This window comes from Oreochromis aureus, linkage group 13 (assembly GCF_013358895.1).
Source record: "Oreochromis aureus strain Israel breed Guangdong linkage group 13, ZZ_aureus, whole genome shotgun sequence".
In the NCBI taxonomy this organism is placed as follows: domain Eukaryota; kingdom Metazoa; phylum Chordata; class Actinopteri; order Cichliformes; family Cichlidae; genus Oreochromis; species Oreochromis aureus.
In genome coordinates, this window is record NC_052954.1 from 6,591,156 (window position 1) to 6,615,211 (window position 24,056).

The 24,056-nt window shown below is 41.3% G+C and overlaps 1 protein-coding gene across 5 annotated transcripts; it reads right to left on the reverse strand.

The window, feature by feature from the left end:
• Positions 1–249: 249 nt before the first annotated feature.
• Positions 250–17,476, reverse strand: kiaa1841 (KIAA1841 ortholog). Of its 5 annotated transcripts, none has more exons than XM_031741144.2 (21): positions 16,849–17,476; positions 16,078–16,229; positions 15,751–15,925; positions 14,399–14,495; positions 13,982–14,220; positions 13,731–13,789; positions 13,137–13,297; positions 11,100–11,186; positions 10,866–10,976; positions 10,619–10,742; positions 10,351–10,503; positions 8,660–8,802; positions 8,474–8,570; positions 8,342–8,374; positions 8,108–8,207; positions 4,510–4,595; positions 4,076–4,128; positions 2,205–2,278; positions 2,017–2,105; positions 1,733–1,815; positions 250–1,653 (listed from the first exon to the last, which is right to left on the reverse strand). In XM_031741144.2, exons 2-21 carry the CDS (start codon positions 16,225–16,227, stop codon positions 1,617–1,619), a joined length of 2,151 nt encoding a protein of 716 aa, XP_031597004.1. In that variant the 5' UTR covers positions 16,228–16,229; positions 16,849–17,476; the 3' UTR covers positions 250–1,616. The 5 variants fall into 5 exon arrangements, with proteins under 5 accessions (XP_031597004.1, XP_031597005.1, XP_031597007.1 ...); XM_031741145.2 differs by having other exon boundaries at positions 4,076–4,104; positions 16,849–17,475; XM_031741147.2 differs by lacking the exon at positions 8,342–8,374.
• Positions 17,477–24,056: the final 6,580 nt, after the last annotated feature.

A 24,056-nucleotide genomic window follows, 5' to 3' on the forward strand; every position in this document is an offset into this window, starting at 1 on the left:
ACTTTCACAGTTTCCACAAACTGCTCTGGCTTCTTTTCACGCAGGAAACAACACTAACACTCTTTGCTAAAGCTGAGAACCAATCAAGTGCATATTTGTCACCTGGTAGATTGTTAGAAAGGTGAGGTGAAAGGTCATGGCGAAACTGGGGCAAAGGTTGTCTTGGGAATCCGTAGTTATTCCCCCAGGGTGATTTGCTGCCACCCAGTGGATATAAACCAGAAACAAAAGTTCGCATAAGGCTCTGAATGGATTTAGTCACTTGTGTTTTATTGGCCTCGGTGTGGTACATGACACAGTCACATTCCAGTAAACAAGGAAAGACTAGAACTACATCTCTACCAGAACTTGGTGGAACAAATGTGGCATCCCTCTCACCTGCAGAATGGGCTTCACCAGAGAACGCAGGCAGAATTAGTGTAAATGTTAGGCTGGGTGTAAATTTCAGTTGATGCAGTAAAATTTTCATGCCACACACCTCTGACCTTCCACTACAGTTGAAATAAAAGATGTCAGTTTAAGAAGGTAACATCTTCAACTAGCCACACAGAAGATAATTACTGCCAGTTTAAGAAAAAGATTTTTTTTTCCATAAATTTTTCTCATAACATATTTTTGTCTCATTTTCATATAACACAATATATTTATCTCAATTTTACTTCTTAACCTCAAAATTAAATTTGATCTCAATTTAGCATTTTTAAAAAATGTCAGAGCTTTAGACACACGTTTTCCAGTATCCTGATGCTGTTTTTTTTCCTCAGTTCAAGTCAATTTGATTTATGCTCTTTTTTTAACTATTTTTTTTTTTTACATCAAAACTTTTTTTCTGTTGTGGCATTTTTGTAATTTCTTTATTTTTTAAATTTGCCTTTACTACTACAGCCCATGCCCTGCTCTACTACATACATGTCATTTTATTCTGTTACCAGGTGGTTGCCAAGCAATACGATGATATTGCATATCAAAATATTTACAACTGTAACATCTGATGTAAATGAGATGCTACTGTTGTGAAACTGAAATGATACAATGCTTGTATAAGGTGAGATAGGTGCATAAACACAAAGTGTGTCCTTTCAGTAGGTCAGTAGGTAGTTGCGCAATGTGATTACACCATAGTATCTGATATAGGTAAGAACTTATAGGGGCCTAAGATGTACCTGTGTGCCAAGTTTGGTTGTTGAGTTGGTGGACAGACAGAAACTGTGTATTTTACAATAAGATACATGTTTGTCATTGCTATGAAATATTTTTTCTTTTCCCACTGACATAAGTGAACTTCCATACATTCCTCCAGTTGCCTTCTGTAGAAATCCCACCCCCCTCCATGTTTGAAGAAACACTGAGGAAAGTCAAAGTCCATTTCTAATGAGCCGAGCTGGGTCCACAGTTCTGCTTGTTGTTTTTGTGGACTGGACGCAGCTGAACAAACACACAGTGGGCCAAGTGAGAGGAGATGTGGTTGACGGTGATCCATACATAGTCACCTGAGTTAAGCAGGGGCGGGGGGCTGACAAGTGCTGGGGTTGAGGAGAGAGTCTCTGTCCTCTTCATCGGGTTTAATGCTGGTCTATTTAGCAGCTCCGCTGCCTTTTTCCCCCCCATTAGCTTCTTTATGTTGTTCGGATCTGAGCGTAGCGTGTTTTAGACCTGCAGAGGTAAAGAAAGAAAAAAAGCGCTTAATTACTGAGTGAGACACCGGAGTGTGTGTGTAACACTGTAAATGTACCTGGGTGTCTTTTCTGAACTCTGTCTGGCTTGAGAGGAGCTCCTAAATTGCGCTTCAAGTCTGGAGTAGATCCCCCCTGCAGGCTGTAACACACACACACACAGAGTCCGGAAGAAAAACAATCCAACATGAGGCAGCTGCAAAAACAAGGACAGCAGGTCTGACAGCTCGGCATCAATCTTGATCACATGATATGAAGAAAGACAATAAATCCTGGTCAAAGTCACATTTCCTGCACCCTGACAATCAATGTCATTTTAGGTGTACAGTAAATAAACAGCCACCTCTTTAGTATCCTTGGATTTACTCTGTTCCTGGTCTCCAAACCTCATCTTTGTCAGGTAGCCAATGATCTCCACCATGCGGCGCTGGTCTGGTTAACATGCAAAAAAACGTGGTTAATGCAGGACTGAAGGAACGTAGTCTGAATCAGTGGCTTAAAATAGAAAAGCATCAATGAGTCCTCCTTTACCTTCCTCTCGCTGAGCGTCCTGGTTGTAGCGCATAGAGCGAGAGCTGTCCCACTTACTCTTCTGGACGCTTACTCTACAACAGACACAAACACCCACAGAGCGAGCACCAGTTAACTTCAAACAGCAAACACGAGAAATACATTATACTTTTTTTTTTATCCATGTTATTGATCCAGATTTACAGCAGAGAAATTAGTTCAGAGTATGAATACGTTGTTATATCAGGTTCGTGCGGTACACTTTCAGCTCCACCTGGAACAAACAGGGACTGAAAATGAGCAGCTTCCCCTTAACCACCGAGTATTTCCCAGGGTGAGTGCCCAGCTTAAGTGGACTATCTCCAGTTAAGTGTGAGAAAGGGCAGCCAAGGACAATGTCCCGACCTGATTCTCCACACCTTACCTGGAACTCCTGAGTCAAAATAACTTGCGTCTATGACAAGGACCAATCGGGACACAGAGTGCCTTCCCACATGCAGTGAACATGGCGCAAACACAGACTGAAGGAGAAACATTTCAAAACAAAATACCACAACACACTGCTGACTAGTTGCTGTTGACATTCTTGCTACCAAAAGTCAGATCCTGCTAACTAACAAAGATGGCAAAATGATTACTGACTGGGACTAATGTGTCTCAGAAGAGTCACTATATCAACTTAAAATTAAACTTTATTTATATAGTACCAGATCCCAACAACAGTGGCCTCAGGACACTTTATATTGTAAGGTATAGTTCCTACAATCATATAGAGAAAACTCCAACAATCAAATGACCCCCTTCAAGTAAGCACCTGGTGACAGTGGGAAGAAAAAAACTCCCTTTTAACAGGAAGAAACCTCCGGCAGAACCAGGCTCAGGGAGGGGCGGCCATCTGCCACCACCGTCTGGGCGTGAGGCAGGAGAAAAGACAAACTGTGGAGGACAGCTTAGATTGATAATAACTAAGAATTAAATGCAGAGGGATGTATAAACACAGAGACTGCAAAGAGGTGAGTAAAGTAGAAACAGTGAATCATGGGAAACCCGAGGAGCCTAAGCCTATTGCAGGGTAACTAAGGTAGGATTCCAGGTCACCTGATCCAGCCCTAACTATAAGCCTTATCAAAAAAGAAAGTTCTAATGTTAAAACCAGAATGGTTGGGCTGAAGGTCAGAAGGTGGGTTTTGTGTAGCATTTCCCTCACTGCTGGATTTCAAAAATGTCAGTTTTGATTTTTGTGAAGGAGTCTGAAGTCACTGACTGGCCAATCGGTGGCATGTAGTCTGTTGATGTCTGTTTTCAAATTGATTCGGATCACTTGGAAACTCGGCTGAGAAACTACAAAAACATTACCTGGTACCAAGTACTACCACCTAATGGAAAACCCTAAAAGCTGAGCTCAGCGGATCCACTGGTTTCTACCCAGGACTGGTTTACCGTCACCAGAGGGCACCAGCTGGTCTATGGGCTACTATCGTTCTCTGTGGCTCTTCTGCCACAGACAAGATCCAAGTCATGCTAGACAAAGAAATTTTTAATTGAAGTGAAGTCTGGATAGTTTGAATACCCATAATGCTTTACTCCTTCTAGCCAAATATGCAAACAAACACAGATGTGGCAACATGAATTTTGTTTCCGTCGGAGCCACGCCCAGTTTTAAAACACCAAGACTGCAAAGGCGATGACACTCCCCTCACAACGGGACTTCACCAACAAGTTAATGACAGCATGGTGGCTTCATCCATCTCTTCTATACAGTCTATGAATGTGATTAATACAAAGTGCTGAACCCTTATATTAGCTCCAGCTACATTTTAAAGAATTAAACTTCAATGCACAGCTACTGCTTAGCAAATTTGTAAGTAGGATAAACGTGTAGATCTACTCACGTGAAAGGCGTGTTGTCCCTGGTCTGTGACTGAGGGAGGAAAAAAAGCACATTCTGAAGACAAAATAATGAATGTTGTAAAGTTGAAGTAAAAAAGATAAGCAAAAATTATGACAGAATATCTAAAAGGAAGTATAAGTCAGTGTAAGTGTGTGAGATCTTTTTATGGCCACGCAATAAGATATTGTGGAGTATAAATAATAAATCCAGCTTTTTCCTGCAGGATGTCCGCTAATGTCAGATATGCACCAAAATGCTACAAAGTCAGTTCTGTATCCATATTTAGGGCATTTCAGTTATTTATAAGACCCAGCTAAAAACAATTCATCCTGTTGTAGGTTACAGATAAGACGTGTCAGATATTTGGGTTGAACTCTGCTGTGTTTGACTCCACTGAGGAGCCGGAGTGAAATATTCATGAAACTGCTGACTCACTTTCTCAGATTTTTCTTTGCGTTGGAAGTTTGGCGAGGACAGCTGTTTTTTCAGAGGTCTGTGAGCCTTTTTGGCCTTCTTAGCAGCTGGAAAACAGAAAAACAGGATGAGACGTAGTGAAGGACTGCCGCGCCATCTGCAGGCTGAAAAGAGAAATGCCTTCAGATTACATTCTTAAGCTGTGAGGACTGACAATGAAATGTTAAAAATAGATGAGGTGGTGGAGATGAGGGTGGAACAGCGGTGATGTGCTATAAATAGATTGTGTTTCGTCGAGTGTCCTCATTTTGCTTTAATCACTTAAAGAGCCGCTCTGTGACGATAGGATTACAGGACTGTCAGGGTTAAAGGAAACGAGTAAGCATAACATTATGCGATCATTAGTCACAGCACATGATAACCTGAAGCGATCACGTGATTAAAACCAGTCAGTGATGAAAACAGGATGACTTTGGGATTTTCAGCTCTCACACTGCCAACATCAAAAGCTACTTCTGATAAGCTGCCAGTTCAGCCCAGTATGTAACAGCCATGTATGTAAAGTTTCAGCATCTTGTCTTGTAAGCTTTTAATCTGTCAGTCAAACCTGTTTTGAAGATGAATAGGTGTGCCACTTTTTCTGTCCAGCAACACGTATTCAAAACTTCACTTCTGAATTGCTCCTCCAATTTCTAGGTTCTAACAATATCTCTTCTTAAGTTCTTTATTAAACCAGAGTAAACTAAATGGATGAATGGACACTAGGAACAATGCTCACAGAGGAAAGTATCTCTTATTTTATGCTGAGCCTCATCTATTTGAACAATGTGGTGTCTGTTTTGTAAATCATCAGCCTTTTACAGCTGAGAGGAAACAGTCAGCTCAAGGTTTCAGACAGAGTCATCCCTACAGCTGCAACCCCCAATACCAGTATACCTGGGACTTCTGATCCTCTCCAGATACACAGGGAAGTACCTGATGCAGCTCATTTTGGGTACCACGATCAGCAAGCATTTAAAAAAATCTATTAGAGGATAATAAAGTGTTTTCACCAACTTGGCCAAAAAGAAAAACATATTTTAGCATATAAATTCACCTCAGTAAGACCATGTGAAAGGCCAAATTAATAAGTCTTCTCATCAGATATTGATGCTTCTTTCTATGTGACACAAAAATTAGGAGACAGATGTTTGCTTGTTTTTTTGTTTTTTTTAAGGTTCATTCATTCAAAACTAATTGCAAGATGTTTAACTACATTGCTGTCTGTGTTATTGTTGAATCCTAAATGATCACCTTTAAAGTGTTTGTGCTAATAACATCATGTACAGTAAGACAGGCACAGAGAACAGCACTGACTGGGAGAGGCTTTGAACAGATGACATACTCAGTTCAATTCAACATATAAGACGTTAAGAATGCACAAGCATGCACTTTGTGGTCTCTCAGCAGCCTTCAAGCTGGAAAAGTCATGGATCACAGAAATTCAACTGCAGTTTCCAAAACTCAGTTGAATTTCCTCAAAAGGGACACGTCAACACCTTAGCCAACCCATCTTCCTCCGAAGATGATCTTGAAATATCTAAAGGGACCATTTTAGGAGATCACCACATGGTAGAGGCTTTCCTTGGCGAAGGAGGCTTTGGTGTTTTAACCAAATGTCGCGATACAAAAAACAACCAAACTGTGGCTATTAAAGTCAACAAGAGCGACCCTGAAATTCAGCAACAGGCAAAACTGGAAATTTTCATCCTGTAGCAGCTGCGATGCTTCGATCCAGACAGGTGCAACATGATGGAGCAAATACGCTCTCGATGGAAAGCGTTCAAAGCCTGTGAGACTACACAGGGGACCGGAATAACCAGGCTCTCCCAATAAGAGAACTAAGGCCAATTTTGCATCAGCTTGCAAATGCTCTGTTCCACCTGGGTTCTTTGGGAATAGTGCATGCTGACCTCAAATCTGGAAACATAATGGTTGTGAAATACCATGAGTGAAGTGTTTACTGGTGGCTGTGTGGGGATGATTGGTTATTGTGCACCTGAGGTTAATCTTGGCACTCCCTATGTCGAAGCAATTGTCTCTGGGGCTGGTAGCTGTGGAGCTTGCTACAGGGGTGCCTCTCTATCCTGGGGAAGACGATTATGATGTTTTGAAATTCATAATAGAAACTCAGGGTCAGCTACCAGATCATCTTCTAGAGTCTGGCTTGTACATTGATTGCTATTTCATCGAAGATAACAACAACGAACAGCGCTGGACATTTAAGACCAAAGAACAATTTCAATACGAGACAGATTATCAATCCAAGGAAACTCGATATATAAAACTTAAGCGTCTCGATGACCTCGAACAACTACTGAAGGTAAGGCGAGGACCTGAAAATGGCCAACAATTATTTGTCAGGCTAATCAAAGAAATGTTGGCTTTGGATGCTATTCAGCGCATAACACCCTCAGAGGTTCTGAAGAATCCCTTTTTTCGACACTGGCCTCTCTAGGAGACCCCCCTGCACTGACATGAATAGCACAGGGGGAAAAACCTTGTGCTTTCTCAGCAATTGTCTGATTGTTGGGGTGGCCAAAACTCTTGGGAAGCTAGCAATTCTTGTGAAAAAAAAGCCCAAAATAATAACAACAAAAACAACCAATGAATATGGTCTTAAAGTTGGGCACAGTCTGGCATAAATTCCATTAACTAATCTCTCAATATTCAAAGCGGAGCAGCAGTCAACTTACCATCACATCAGTCCTTCAATCAGACCTACAACAACTGTCTTCCTTCTCTCACCCCAACCGGTCGCAGCAGATGGCCGCCCCTCCCTGAGCCTGGTTCTGTTGTAGGTTTCTTCCTGTTAAAAAGGAGGTTTTCCTTCCCACTGCCGCCAAAGTGCTTGCTCATAGGGGGTCATATGATTGTTGGGTTTTTTCTCTGTATTTATTATTGTAGGGTCTACATTACAATAATACATACAGCCTTGAAGTGACTGGTGGTGTGATTTGCTGCTACATGAATAAAATGGAATTTAATTGAGTTAAAGTTGAATTTGGAACTAAGTGGAAATAAACTGGATATTAATTAAATAAACCTGCTTTAAGCATCAACTAATTGTTGTTTGTAATTCTTTATAAATATAAAAATATAGTGCTACTCTTCTACTGTTTAAATTGCTACTGTTTAAAACTGACGCATTTATTCATACACTAGAGCATAAACACACACACACACACACACACACACACACAAATATACTGTACAATACCAGTCAGTGTTTACATACTAGTTCTTTCCCCTACTTTTTCATGCTCGCTGGAAGAAAAATGCCTGTTACTAGAGCTACATGCTATCAATGTACTCTCACAGTTATCGAACTGTACAAATGCATACAAAATAACGCTCATGTAAACATAACTATGCACTAGTTTGCCCTTATTGCTGCAGTTTGTTTTAAATCAATTTGAATAGAGCTCAACTTCTCTCAATCTCTCTCTTTCTCTCTCTCACACACACACAGACACACACACACACACACACTTTTTAAGCCCTTTCAAGGCTCCCCTTCAGCCGTATAAAATAGAGAATGAGATTCAGCTGATGCAAAAAACAAGAAAACATTCTCCACCTTGCTTCTTAGAGAGTTCCTCTTCATCCCCAACCTCATCTTCAGTGACCTCTGACCCTGTGGTGTACTCCTCATCCTCTGACAGAAGAGACTGCTGTCTCTGAAAGGGCAAATGTCAAGGCTTTTAGGCACACACTTCTTTCTCATCTAAAGCAACATTTGCAGCTTCCTCGTTTGTAATTTTGAATCATTTAAAAAAACATAAGCAGATTTCATGAAAAAAGATTGTCCTACCAGCTGAAGACTCCAGTTTTTCAAAAGGCAAAACTGGTTAAAGACACAAAGTAGACACAGCAAGAACACAGTAAGAAAGGCCAAGGGCAGGCAGACAGAAGCACACAAAGAAATGGGAAGTGTGAGACTTACGGTGCTGCCGTCTCCTCTCAGAGATCTAAGGACTGTTGGCTCCAAGAGAACGTCACAGTCCTGAACTTTTTCTGCACTGGACTGGCTCTCCTCAGCACTGACACACACACAGGAACATTTGCAATTAGTGTATCGATAATGCACAAAATCAAAAAGAACATTGTGAAAGAATCCTCACACACTCACCCCTCTGCCGGTGGAGAGTTTGACACACACACAGCGTCTCTGTGCAGCAGCAGGTCATTGAGGACTCGGGTCTGGGCTGAAGTCTCCTCGTCACAGTTCTCCTCATCGGGCACATTCACTATGTGATCCCGCGTCTTACAGCCCTGCACACACAGACACAAACACGCGCAAACTGGATCAGGATTTCTTCTGCAGGGTAAATTTGGGTGTTTGTCAATTTTACCCCCAGTGAGAGAGATGTCAAACAAACTCTGCTGCAGCCAGAATGAGACTCCTTGCACAGCGTTTAATTAACATGCACCACGTCACAGGTGCATGCAAATGAGACATAAAGTGTGCAGCTTGTTATTCTGTACCTTACTAAAACAGCTGAATAAAGCGTAAACTGTGTGCAGTATTGTTGTGGGAATGCATGTATGGTAATCTGGTAAATTGTATCATTTTTTTTAATACTGTATTCTACTGCTGAGACTCTTTTTACATTGGAAAATGCATCTACTAGCTCACAGGACACACACCAAGCATATCTGTTCAATCAATCAGACTAATTTCACTTTGATCTACTGATAAAATGAAGCAATTTCCACATTTTATTTATTAGGCTTTGGGGCAGTAACCTTTGAGCCTTTATACAGCGCTATAGTTTAGTTCTTTATATGACTTATGACAGGGTTAATGTTTAAAAGGATCCAGTTTAAAGTTTCAGAGATCTGACGTGCAACCATCACCTTAGAAATAAACAGCAGCACTGAGAGCGCACTCAGTGATAAAATCATTAACTTGAATTAAAATGTATTTTATCGCTTGGTGCACTAAATCAACAGGTTAAGGATTTTGTAGCATTCTGCTACGAAGTTAACTTAATAACTAAGTTACTTAATAACATTCTGGGGAAAAGTCACATGACCTGTGAACCACCCCTTTTAGATCAGTCAGATGCTACAAACACCACCAAGTCTAGATTATAGAACGATATCCTGGTCATGTTGAACTAGCTGTATGCTACAGCAATGCAGCAGAAGCAGCACCAGCATCAGCTCAGTGTGAAAAAGCACTGCTCCACTTCATAGTGGTTTTAATATCAATTCAGAGGCTTAAAGGGGACCTGGTCAATTATTTTCCACTAACATATACTACTACAGTGGTGGATGCTTGCATTAAGCATTTCATTTTCAAATAACTATGTCAACGCATGTACAAGAAATCCCCGTGAGCCAGAAGTTCAGGCTTAAGCCTGATCTCCCCACTCAATTCAAGTAGTCTTTCTCCTACTCTTGCCTCTGAATGATGTCAGTGGCGTTTTTGAGGGGCAGCCAATCAGAAGAAGGTTGCCTTAAAGGACAGAGCATGGCAGTACAGCTTGTTTTAGATGAAGATGAACTAAGGAGCTGTACAAGTACATCAGTATAGGATAAATATGGATTATTTTGAGCTATTAATCATATAAATTTAAAAAATAAGATATGGAACTGGAAAAAAGGAATAAGTGAAATATGCCTATAACTGACTTATGTCTGTCTATATGTCCTCACATTTACTTGTCCTGTTTTATCAATAAAATGTGTGTTAAATGAACTCCAAGTGTGAAGGTGCCCTAAGAAAGCAAAGGCAGCATTAATGCATTAAGCATTACCTTGCATCTAGAATAGGTAAGTGTGTGTGTCTGTGTGTGTGTGCATGCACATGCATACCTTTGGTATCCCAGAGGGGTCAAAGCGGAGAACCCGCTGGTTGCAGCACGGATATATTCCTGCACCGTGCCAGCCTCTCTCTGTACCCATGCCAGGGTACAGGACGCTGTCTGGGTGGTACTTGCACTGCGTCAGCTCTGCACATACAAACACCTACACACACAAATGATTTTTAAAAGTATATCCCGCAGGCACTCTTACTCTGTTCACTTTCTCTTTATTATTCACTTTGCTCATTTGTGCAACACACACACTATAACAATCCAACCTGCTGGCATCGGAAGCAGGTGAGGTAGTTGATGGTACCCCAGATTCTCCAGTAAACCAAGACCCAGGACTTGAGCTCCTCATACAGGCCTGTGATGTATTCGTGCACATCCCAACTCTTCTGTCTGCACACACACACACACACACACACACACACACACACACACACACGCACACAAACACACACTGTGATCAGGAACTCAGCCAATCAATAAAAAGTTAACAGCCCTTAAAATGTGCTACTATACCTGGTGTGTGTATAGATGATCTCTCCACAAGCGTCAATATTGATTTTCCCCGGAACACAAGAAATTTTCCTCTCTGTGTCTTTGGTCAACAGCTTAAGGCACAGACCACACCTGGGATGAAAAGCATGGATGACAAAGAATAAAAATTAAATTAGCAGAGAATATTCACATGCTCGCTAAACATGCCAGAGCATAAAAAGAAACACAATGCAAAAATAAAAAGCTTATACTCACCTGTATAGAATTGAGGCATTTCCCGGTGAATCTCTGTTCTGGTAGTTTGGGTCAAAGAGACGCTCAATTTTCTTTTGAAACAGTTTGCTTTGAGGGTGAAAGACAAGAAAGGATCAAACTTGAGCTGATATTGCATATATCTTAATAAAAGGTTATAAAAGTATAAGCCACTGTTGCTTTAGTAAAATTATACCAGGTGCTTTTGTGACAGCAGCCTTTGTGCTTGTGCTTCAGTTATTTAATGCAACACATGTGATATTTCTTTTATTGGTGTTATATGGAGAAACTCTAACCTGACAAAACTTCAGCGTAGGGCTCATGTAAAAGAATCTGACACTTCTTAGATTTTGTCATGGTCCCGTGTTCTCTGGGGCATAGCTGGCTAAAAAGAAAAGTCACTGCATTGTTTTCTACATCGAATCTGTGGAGCTTAAAGAGACTATCTGTCTGCAGCTGAACTGCTGCAGCCGTCATAGTGTTACTGACAGAACTTTAAACTTCTCTGTGATCACTGAGAATTCGAGGAAATATACTATTACACTGGCAGATGATCATACCAAAAGCTCAGGCTTCAGTCAGCACTGAATGAGTTTAAGTTTTGGTTCGAGGTTATTTAATTAACATCTTTCATTGCCTGTGGTCTTCATTTGTCTCAGCTATAGTTACTTTGTGATTGTTTTTTGGCACTTACTTCTCCTTGTGCATCTTTTGTAGATTTATTCCCAGTCTTTTCCTATTTTTCCCCTGTCCCACCTGTTCCTACCTGTGTCCCGTCTCAGTGTATATTGTTGGATTCAAATTGTTAAATGTTGTCATTGTGTTACTTAAATTTGTAAGTCTTGGCTGTAGCTCAGGTGGCAGAGCAGGTCAGCAACTAATCAGAAGGTCAGTGGTTCGATCCCAGGCTGCCTCCTGCCTGCATGCCAAATATCCTTGGGCAAGATACTAACCCCATGTTTGCCTACTGGTGGTGGTCAGAGGGCCCGGTGGCGCCAGTGTCCGGCAGCCTCGCCTCTGTCAGTGCGCCCCAGGGCAGCTGTGGCTACAATGTAGCTTGCCATTGCCAGTGTGTGAATGGGTGAATGACTGAATGTAGTGTAAAGTGCTTTGGGGTCCTTAGGGACTGAGTAAAGCGCTATACAAATGCAGGCCATTTACCATTTGGTTCAAACTATATGATCAAGGACACTCCTTTGTTTCTATTGTCCTCCCCAGCCTGTTGACTGGTGGGGGAGGGTTCTGTTTTCTTGCTTAGTAAATTTCCTGCCTTTATGACCCTTTTGGTGAGCAGGAGGTCACACAAACGCACCCCGAAACACAAACACACACTCACATGCACCTACACACACACACACACACACACACATTCTTGCACATGCATACACACACACACATACGGTGCCTTATCTTTTAGAACCATAGGGGGGTTTTACAATGGGTGGTGCTTGTGTGTACTGTAACTCTTTTCAATAAAAGGCGGCAAGCGGAGGCCTAAGTCGGAGTCATTTTGCGGTTGGATTCAGAGTGCTTTTCTGAGACACCGACCGGGGCTTCCCTTGCGCAAGTAAAATCGACCGATCGCTGATTGTCTTGCTTCCTTGTCATTAACGGGAATAAGTGTCTAAACCAGTGGGGCCTGTGGAAGCGCAGACCCAACACATACATCTGTCTCCACTCCCCGTCTCCATGTTGTTCCTGGTGTTGCTTGTCTGCATTTGAGTCCTCAATTTGAACTGAAACATAACTGCATTTAATAGCAGAAGAAGATGTTCTCTGCGGTTCGAACCTTCTGTTTGCTATGTGCAACAAATCAGAAGCAGTTAGCACAAATGGAGGGGGAAAGAAGCTAAAATGGCTTGTTTTAGATAGACTGACCTTAACTGAGGGTCCATGCCGAAGCCCGGCGTTAAAAAAGGATTATTTTGAAATGCGAATGATGCAAAGCTGATTCACAGCTTTGTCCAAATATTTGTATTCACAGAGACCCAGAATACAAATACGGTGCAGAGAATAAGCAAAGCAGCTCCCCCCTCTTACCTTTTGAACTTGTCTTTTTTGTCCCTGATGTCGTCGGCCTCGTTGTGGCTGAAGAGTTCAGCGATCCGTGTGGCCAAGTTGCTGTTTATGCAGTTCATGTTGCAGGGAGTAGCCACAATAGCACTCATGTGCTTGTGGCAGTACTGGATGCACTCCTCCACCTGAGCCAGACGCATATACAGAGCACTCATCAAACAAAAATGGGAAATGTCCTTTCAACAATGCTCCGTCCAAACCACTTCTACACTTCTTTAGCAGTTCAGCTCTTCTTAAGAGTACATCAGTGGTGAGAAAACACTGCTACCATAACTGCACGGGGGCAGTGCACATCTGCACTTTCATGCAACACTAAATTAACAAAGCTCTGTGTGTAGGCCTCTTGTTTTTTTGTGGATTAGGAGCAATTACCCATTATTACCTTTGAACTATAATTCTACACACTGCTTGTGCCTTACAGGACAAATGTGAGACTTTTGCACCTTTTGCTGTAACATTTTTTTTTTTTTGATATATCTAAGAAAATGTGTTCACAGCTGAAAAACAAAAGGCCCGATGCACATCACCACACCTTGCATCACATGTCACAACACTTACTAACGTGTCCATCTTCAAGAACTCGGAGGAGATCAGGATTGAGATCACATTGCTGGGCTCTGTAACCGACAAATACCACATGACCAACCGAGCAAACCCCACGAACGACAAACAACACAGAACACGCAGCCAGTGACGCACCAAACACACACCACGTTTAGTGACCAATAAATCAAGCGCCACAGGTGGTGTAAATGACAGCTCAGGGATGTGTAATAATGTTGGGTTTTTTTGTTCTTGTTTCTTTTTACCAAGCCGGGGTTTATCCTTGTTTCCCTCTCCTGCTGAGTTCCTCCTGACGTAGTTCATAAGCCAGTCAAAGATCTGCACGTCACAGTGGACTGAGATGTCAACTTCCTCCCACCTCTGGGGGTCCACAGATAAATATTCAGAAAAGTACCGCATCTCCTTGACCAGAAGATCTCTGGGACAAGTGAAGTCCTGCTTCAGGTTCTTGGTCTCATCGCACACATGGATGACCATGTTGGGACTGTAGGGAAAAGCCAAAATAATATTCAATCATACTCATCCACAGGGTGTGAGTGATTAATGATGAAAGCATTTCCAATTTAAGATGGAGTCATGTTTATAGATTCGATTGTCAAAGACTGTGAGGAATCTCTCTTAGCTCGGTTCACTGTGATATGAAAAGATATCTCCCAGCGTACTCTCGTGGTTTCTGAGGTTTTTCATCCTCCTCTGCTGACACTCCTTTCTCTTTCTTCTCCACAGCAGCACTTCTTCCTGTGGACTTCAACTTGGACCCTGTACACAAAAACGTTGGAAAAAACAAAACAAAGGTAAAGTCGTCATGTAGCATGAGAACAAAAAGTCATACTACAGCTACTGCACCCCTCTAATTTATTAGATTCTTTCAATTATGTGTTTCATAGGGGCCTCAGAGCAACGCAAGCTAAATGAGCTGTGCTGGAACTTACACCATCATGTAACCCATAAAGGAAATCTCTTATTAAAAAAAATGTTTATGTGTTTGTGTTTATGTTAGTTGAAGTTCTAAATTTAGAGAAAAAGGGCATTAAACTTATGATATAACCTGTGATTAGAGTAGCATGCCACTTAAACTGCTTTATAGTAATTCCAATCGATTATACTGTAACACATAAAATCACATCCAGAATAAGTATCTGGATGATCACACGTTTTGTATTTTTGACTCTGTACACCATCTGAGTGGTTCTTTAACTCAAGCTAGCAGGTCTAATTAAAATGCAGACTTAAATTACAGTGGGTTTAACAACAGGATCGCATCAACTGTTTAGGAATTGGAGCTATTTTTATACATTTATACATTTTCGGTTACTTTTGAGAGACATTTTCTGTGTCTCAGAAGTAACTGGACAGCATTCCTCATTATTTCATGACAATTCAAGAAAGATATATGACTACCCATGTCTTTGGACTGTGGAAGGAAGCCAGCATATAACAGGCAAGTATATATAGACCAAAATTGGTCAAATTATATAAATAGCCATCATAATTTCATATTTACTCAGCACTTTCTAGTAGTATGTAACAACACAATAAATTCTATTATTTTTATATTTAAGTGGGCCTATTACGCTCATTTCCTGCAGTGCGTTTTTATTCTTTAATTTCACGGTGCAGCCCCCGAGTTTATCCACTCTCTGAAAGATTATTGGTTGCCTCTTGCAAACAGAAGGTTTGAACAGCAGGTGGGTGGGGCTTCTGTGCTCACAGCCAGAACTATGTGCCTGAGATGACCAAAATTAGTATATCCTCCCTCACTGACATCATGCAGAGCGCAGAGCCAGAAGTATAGGAAACTGTCTGAAACAGCATATTTCGAGCAGTCTGAAGCCTGAGCTTGTGGTTCCCAGGGTTTAAATGCACACATACAGCTCTTGCTCCCAATGTACAATGAACTGTGTACTGTCCACTACTGTGTGAAGTTTGTAAGACATGAGTAAAGGTATCGATAAAACCAGTTCTTGCTGGTTAAACTTACTGAAGGTTTTATCTGTGGGTGAAAGTAACTGACCTGTAACTTTGCTGCTGCTGCTCTGGCCGCTTCCTCTCTCCACTATGTCCCGAGTGTCCAGCAGTGTGGAGAGGAGGTCTGACGGGGAGCTGCTTCCTTCTGTCAGGGCATTGCATTGGTTATCCACATGAGGAAACCCCCCCATGCTCTTCAGCTCCTCAAACCGACGGGCACACTGCAACACAATCGCATCAGAGCCACAGAATTATTTCTCATTAAAAATTCAGGTCTCTTGTTACTAAAGCATGGAACGAACTATGGCCGGGATGGAATGGATGGAGAGGCAGGATGGATGAAGGCGTTCTAGTTACCCAGTGATCCAGTTACCTCCTTAGGAGTAAAGCCTGGTACTAGCTTGGCCACATTGTCCCAGTTTATGGGCTGGGGCACACCCCACAGGGAGCCCAGCACCATGTCCAAAACCAGGACGTTGTTGTCGTAGGGAAAGTTGTTGTTATCCGAACAGAAGCGACTCATCTCTACACGCACAGAGGGCAGGAAACAACAGGCAGCAAGTCAACAATAAATTCCTCCATCTGTTTGATCATCATACCCAAATTAGAGCTGAAATCATCAGTGGGCCGATGGAGTCTGAGGGACGATTTTATAGCCCAGATAATAAATTGCTGGATAAAAGGGATGGACCAGTTGTGAAACTGTGCACCACTGCATAAAATAATCAATTTGGCCGACTACTGAGACAAATATTGTTTGTTTATTTAGTATGGTTTGGTTGTTATGCCTCAGAAACACATTTTCATTGAGAAAAAAAGAAGAAGTTTACTGTAAAAGACTTTGCTTGGCGGCTGAACTTGCCGTTTACTACTATTCAAAGTTCCTGTGTTTTGTGTTTCTGTTATTAAATGCATCACAGGTTAGAGCATACTGGTGACTATGTATGAGCTGAAAGAGGAGATCATTCATGTACTGTACATGCTACGGATAGATGCTGTACGTTTATGGGATGCAGTAGAGGCACAGATTAGGGTAGGCCGAGTGCCTCTGTCCTCCTGCTGAATCAACATCGGATGCTTTCAGGTCACATTAAAATCTTCAGATTTCCTAGGACACACATCCAACAACAGAAATGACACTTACTGTTCTGGTCTGTGAGATAATCCTCACCCTCGTCTCGTACAATCTAATAAGCGGGTAAATGTTTCATCTCATTGTGCGTGTGGGTGATGCTGATGCTGCGGTGTTCTCCTACCGGCTAATGCTAGCTAAGTTTGCGGGACGGGACAGATCTGCTGCCTTCAGGTACTCCCCGTAAATATCTAACGACTGTCCCTAGTGATGCGGTCCGTCCTATTGCATCAAGTAGCTTCTGGTGGGATTTACACCGACGTATTTAGCTCTCTCTCTCTGTCTCAAGGCGTTTGAGCAAGGTGGCTATGCGATGACATTTAAACCAAAGGCCAAAGTGAACTAGAAGATCAAAAATGTGCCCTCACGTTCAACTCTGCCTCAGTAATTCCGATAGCCAAGGAAGGTAGCATTAGCTTCTAGCTAGCGTACAGTTAGCTGAGCAAGTGGCTACTTAAATTGACGTATGTATATTATTAAGCCCGACAACACAGAAAATGCTATCGACAGGTTACACTATCAAAATAATACATAAAAATCTACCCCCAGAACACTTTGGATTAACAAAATGCGTTTATTCGGTCTGTATCTGCAACGGTGACTAGTCACTGTTGGCGCAGTGCAGCAGGCTAGGCGTCCTGTTGCTTGGAGACAGTGATCGCAAATCAAGTGCTTCTGCCATAAAGGCGGATTTTAAAACAATTAAATGAAATTATGCTACTGTAAATGAAATTTTAGTATAATATAAAATAAAACTAAACAGTTAGGTCCAAGTTTAATCAAAATTGTAAATCTTGCCAAAATTTCTAACATTTTCACTTGATACCTTATAGCACACTGGACAAAAACGAGTTTTAAATTATTTTCATAATAATCATATTAAATATTTTGAAAATTTCTAAATGGTAACTGTTGAAAATGTGCAAAATTCCTCCCTTTCTTATTCGGAATAGATCACATTAACATCACAGAAAACTATACAGAAACCCGAACATGTGAGGGTCAAAACAAAACGTGGTCACATGATCAAACAAAGCACTTTAACTGTGTTCTTACACTGTCCGTGTACAAATAATCTGCCAGTGCACCTAAAACCACATGTTAGAATACTCATATGTTTATTTCTGTAAAAGCATTGAGTTAAAAAAAAATTAAGCCCAGATTTTAACACGCAGCAGGCCTGTGTGTGGAAACCATTCTTGACAAGTAATAAGAAGTTCCATACTGCGTTAAAATATTGAATTGAGAATTACTTTAACAGTTCCTGATGAGGTCATATAAAAGTGGATCGCCCATATAAAAGTGGATCGCCCACCACCCCAAAATATCAACTAACAGCAGATTATTAGTTAAGCTCCAGAGTTACAGACTGAGCAAACCACTGTTATGAATGAAAACACACAAAAATCATGGATCAGTCTTTTCAGGGATGTTAAGTGGTGTGCTGGAGGGCATGGCGGAGTTGGATGATCCCTGACTGAATGAAGCAGGTGTTTCTTTGTTCGCCGACTCCAGAAGGTCCTCTGACGAAGCCGAGGCCGAAGCAGAGGCTGAGGCAGAGGCAGAGGGGAGGTCCGGGGTAAAGACTTGGGCTCCACTTGTAGTACAAGTTGCTTTGAGTGGGGCAAACACTCTGCTCCCTATAACCAGAAAGACTGAACAGAACTTTGGACATGACTCTGGTGCCACAAAATCACTATTGATAGCACTCTACTCAGTGTGAGTATCAGTTTACTTTACTCACAGGTTAATATATTTAAGAGAATATAACGCACGTTGTGAAGAGTCAAAGTGGACGATCCGAACAGAATATCTGACACGGGAAACACTCACAAATGCATATTTACACTGATAATTCATATTAATGTTAATAATAACAATTTTAAAAAAATGTTTAAACAATAAAGGGAAAGGAGGGTCTTCCAGTGGGGTGAACAATTGTAAAATGGACCCTGGACCCTGAATCCTCCCTTAGTTATGCTGCAATAGACGTAGGCTGCCGGGGATTCCCATGATGCATTGAGTTTTTCCTTTCCAGTCACCTTTCTCACTCACTATGTGTTAATAGACCTCTCTGCATCGAATCATATCTGTTATTAATCTCTGTCTCTCTTCCACAGCATGTCTTTCATCTTGTTTTCCTTCTCTCACCCCAACCGGTCGCAGCAGATGGCCCCGCCCCTCCCTGAGCCTGGTTCTGCCGGAGGTTTCTTCCTGTTAAAAGAGAGTTTTTCCTTCCCACTGTCGCCAAAGTGCTTGCTCATAGGGGGTCATATGATTGTTGGGTTTTTCTCTGTATTTATTATTGTGCGATCTACTGTACAATATAAAGCGCCTTGAGGCGACTTTTGTTGTGATTTGGCGCTATATAAATAAAATTGAATTGAATTGAATTAAAATGGATCGTCCCACTCGAAGACCTCATGACTCATTCATGCCATCTGAACTGTGGTGTAAATATGAGGTCACAGGGGGACATGAATTCATTCACAAAGTTGATAGAGAGTTTGGGTCATAACTCAAAGACACAATGATGCAGTCAAATCATTTGGAATTAAATATGTCTAAATTACAAGATTTAGAGGGTTCTTCAATAACTATCCCTCGCTTCCTAGCCCAGAAACAGGAGCTTCAGCCTATGCATGCATAAGCACTAAATAATACAAAGTAACCCCAAAAATTGGACTGACTCTTGCAGACGGACAATCTTTTTTGCAATTGTTCACCCAAACACTTTGTTCTATGATTTTCCTACTTAAGTGTTTTCTATCTGACATTCACACAGAGATGCATTGAAGATCGTCTTGTGGTTAGTGCCTTCTCTTTGATGTACAGACTGAATAATACCACCTTCTAATTAGTATGTGGCCTGCTCTGTCTCCTATTGGTGCTCTTCTACGAGTAACCAGTGCTTGATGGCTTACTAACCTTAACTTTTTTTCTTTTTTTCACAACATTGATAACAAACACACACAAAAAAAACAACAAGTGTTGGGATGTACAAGGTTTGTACACATTACTGTTAACAAGAACACAGTTACAGATTGACCTCTCCCATTACTGTTTAAAATGATATCATATCTAAAAAGAATGATTGGACTACAGTTTGATGCTCATGCTACATGTTTATTGAGATTGTCTAATGTCTGCGACAGTATCTTCTCCCACGTCTGCGGACACCAGAGGCCTTGTGAGGTCTCCTGCATCTGTGAACAGGGCGAGAAGACCTCGCATGTTTGCGTCTTTACCTGCATCGTGGCATTGTCCAAACCGGTGGTACCTGCTCCATGTCACGGGTTCTATTCATGGACTCACCTGGCAACTTTAGTGATGTCACTGCTGATGTTGTCACTATTGGTGATAATATGTGTTGTTTATGGCATAGTATCTGAACTATGATGTCATTGTGAAGTCACCCTGCAATACGACATCAACTGAAGGATCATAACTGATGCAGATCAGTTTGCTACATGAGGATGCAAGTGTCCCTAGTTTCACATTGTCAACATGATCTCACATAGTGGGGAAAAAAAGCCTGGAGGAGTGATGCAATGTCCTTATTTGGAAGTTTGCTCACAAAGTCCTTTTGTGAGTTCTGTTTGTGACATCATACTTTCTGATGACACGTTTCAGACTTTATTTATGACCAAGCACTTTACAAGTAATTTGGCAATCAGATAAATATTATTTCCAACAGATTTTTAAATCTCTTTCCCTGTGGTTGCTTTTTATTGAACAGAACACAAACACAGGGACACTGAAGACAGGACACACAGACGAGATAGAAACAGACTGGACACGAAGGGAAACAAATAAAAAAAGAAACCAGAAATCAAGAACTTTTGATATACATGACAACAACTCTGAGGCAATACAAAAAACTGAGCACAACATCAACTTATACAGAAAATACAAAATGAAGTCAAACTTCTAAAGAAAAGAAATAACCAAGAGTCCATAACAAATTCAAAATGGGTTTGAAGACCATGACAAGAGGAGGTGACCAAGAACCCAGTGTTCACTCTGACACAGCTCCAGTATTGCTCTGTGGAGAGAGGAGAGTCTTCCAGAGACTCTTCCGTTCGCAGACGCAGGAGACCCCACAAGGCCTCCGGTGTCCGCAGACGTGGGAGAAGATACTGTCGCAGACATTAGACAATCTCAATAAACATGTAGCATGAGCATTAAAACTGTGGTCCAATCATTTTTTTTTTTTTTAGATAAGATCTATTTTAAACAATAATGGGAGAGGTCAGTCTGTAACCGTGTTCTTGTTAATAGTAATGTGTACAAACCTTGTACATCCCAACACTTGTTGTTGCTCTTTTTGTGTGTTTGTTATCAATGTTGTGAAAAAAAGTTAAGGTTAGTAAACTATCAAGCACTGATTACTCCTAGAAGAGCACCAAATGGGGACAGTGCAGGCTGCATACTAATTAGAATTTGTGTCTTTAACCAGTTATCCCTTTTGAAAAACTGGAGTCTTCAGCTGGTAGGACAATCTTTTTTCATGATATCTGCTTACGTTTTAAAAATGATTCAATATTACAAATGAGGAAGCTGCAAATGTTGCTTTAGACAAGAAAGAAGTGTGTGTCTAAAAGCCTTGACCTATGCCCTTTCAGAAGGGGAGCCTTGAAAGTGCTTAAAAACTGTGTGTGTGTGTGTGTGTAAGATAAAGCCATGCATTCCATTAAAGTCACTGTTGCACAGACAGTTGTCGCTGACGTAATTAACAGGCTCTCAATGTCCTTAAGTGGCTGCCAGGAAACACGTTGTGTCCATTTGTGTGTGTGTGTGTGTGTGTTCCTGTCTAGCTATCTTTGTGAGGACCGAAATCTGCATTCTACTATACTTGGGAGAACCAACAGTCACTTGTGAGGACACACAAACCGGTCCTCACAAATTTGAAGGCATTTTTGAGGCTCAAAATGTGGTTTTAGTGTCAGGGTTATAATTAGGTTATGGTTAGGCTTAGGGTAAGGGGCTAGGGAAACCATTATGTCAATGAAGGTCCTCGCTAAGATAGCTGAACGGGCTTGTGTGTGTGTGTTTGTGAAAGAGAGAGATTGAGAGAAGCTGAGCTTTATTCAAAGTGACTTTAAAACAAACTGCAGCAATAAGGGCAAACTAGTGCACAGTTATGTTTACGTGAGTATTATTTTGTATGCATTTGTACAGTTATCGAACTGTACAAATGCATACTGTACGATAATAGCATTTAGCTCTAGTAACAGGCATTTGTACCAATGAGCATGAAAAAGTAGGGGAAAGAACTAGTATGTAAACACTGACTGGTATTGTACAGTATATTTGTGTGTGTGTCTGTGTGTGTGTTTATGCTCTAGTGTATGAATAAATGCGTCAGTTTTAAACAGTAGCAATTTAAACAGTAGAAGAGTAGCACTATATTTTTATATTTATAAAGAATTACAAACAACAATTAGTTGATGCTTAAAGCAGGTTTATTTAATTAATATCCAGTTTATTTCCACTTAGTTCCAAATTCAACTTTAACTCAATTAAATTCCATTTTATTTATGTAGCAGCAAATCACACCACCAGTCACTTCAAGGCTGTATGTATTATTGTAATGTAGACCCTACAATAATAAATACAGAGAAAAAACCCAACAATCATATGACCCCCTATGAGCAAGCACTTTGGCGACAGTGGGAAGGAAAAACTCCCTTTTAACAGGAAGAAACCTACAACAGAACCAGGCTCAGGGAGGGGCGGCCATCTGCTGCGACCGGTTGGGGTGAGAGAAGGAAGACAGTTGTTGTAGGTCTGATTAAAGGACTGATGTGATGGTAAGTTGACTGCTGCTCCGCTTTGAATATTGAGAGATTAGTTAATGGAATTTAAGCCAGACTGTGCCCAACTTTAAGACCATATTCATTGGTTGTTTTTGTTGCTGTTATTATTTTGGGCTTTTTTTTCACAAGAATTGCTAGCTTCCCAAGAGTTTTGGCCACCCCAACAATCAGACAATTGCTGAGAAAGCACAAGGTTTTTCCCCCTGTGCTATTCATGTCAGTGCAGGGGGGTCTCCTAGAGAGGCCAGTGTCGAAAAAAGGGATTCTTCAGAACCTCTGAGGGTGTTATGCGCTGAATAGCATCCAAAGCCAACATTTCTTTGATTAGCCTGACAAATAATTGTTGGCCATTTTCAGGTCCTCGCCTAACCTTCAGTAGTTGTTCAAGGCCATCAAGACGCTTAAGTTTTATATATCGAGTTTCCTTGGATTGATAATCTGTCTCGTATTGAAATTATTCTTTGGTCTTAAATGTCCAGCGCTGTTCGTTGTTGTTATCTTCCATGAAATAGCAATCAATGTACAAGCCAGACTCTAGAAGATGATCTGGTAGCTGACCCTGAGTTTCTATTATGAATTTCAAAACATCATAATCGTCTTCCCCAGGATAGAGAGGCACCCCTGTAGCAAGTGTAACATGGTAGACTGATGTGCCTGTATTAATTCAGCTCCATATTATTGTGTGAAGTTGCACTGGGTTGGGAGTGGTTGTGTGTGGGTCACATTTTTGGTGAGCCAATGGCTGTAATGAGGTTGGACTAATTAGAGGTGTACTTGATTGCACTGATACACTGGTCTACTTATAGCCCACACTACAAACACTGCTGTGTCATTTTGTCTCTCTGTGCAGGTATGTAATGTGATGAAATCTGATATGTTTGGGATGGATGGGTTTTGCGCTATGAATTCTATAGTGAATGTGTAATTTTGTCTCTCTGTGCAGGCCAGGGCCTATTATATGCCACAGCCTAAAGGCAGCGGAGTTGCAGAGGCTGGAGTGACCACTGGCTATCTACTTACAGGGTGGTGGGTCTCAGAGGACAACTGCTAACCCTGTTGAAGTCAACACGTGGAGTGCAACTGGCATTGTGGCATAGCTGGCTCTGGCCTTGGGATTGTGTGTTTTTACTTGATTCGCAAATGGGACACTGGACTGTTTTATCTTTTATCTTTTGATTATCGTGTTAATAAATTATCTTTTAGAATTATTGACTGTCATCTTTTTGCCCACGGCTGAGACGGTTGGTCAGACCTAAAATCTCTTTTGGGTGTGTTACACAAGCTCCACAGCTACCAGCCCCAGAGCCCACATGTCAATTGCTTCATCATATGGAATCCCAAGCATAACGTCAGGTGCACAATAACCAACCGTCCCCACACGGTCACCAGAAATCGCTGCAG

Bases quoted from the DNA above. Each gene is read 5' to 3' on its own strand.
- kiaa1841 (XM_031741144.2), bottom strand. From the start codon at position 16,227: ATGAGTCGCTTCTGTTCGGATAACAACAACTTTCCCTACGACAACAAC. The intron at 2,279-4,075 runs GTGAGTAGATCT...TGTCTGTTGTAG, and splicing joins AGGGACAACACGCCTTTCAC to AGTAAGCGTCCAGAAGAGTA. The intron at 1,816-2,016 runs GTGGCTGTTTAT...TGTGTGTTACAG, and splicing joins AATCCAAGGATACTAAAGAG to CCTGCAGGGGGGATCTACTC.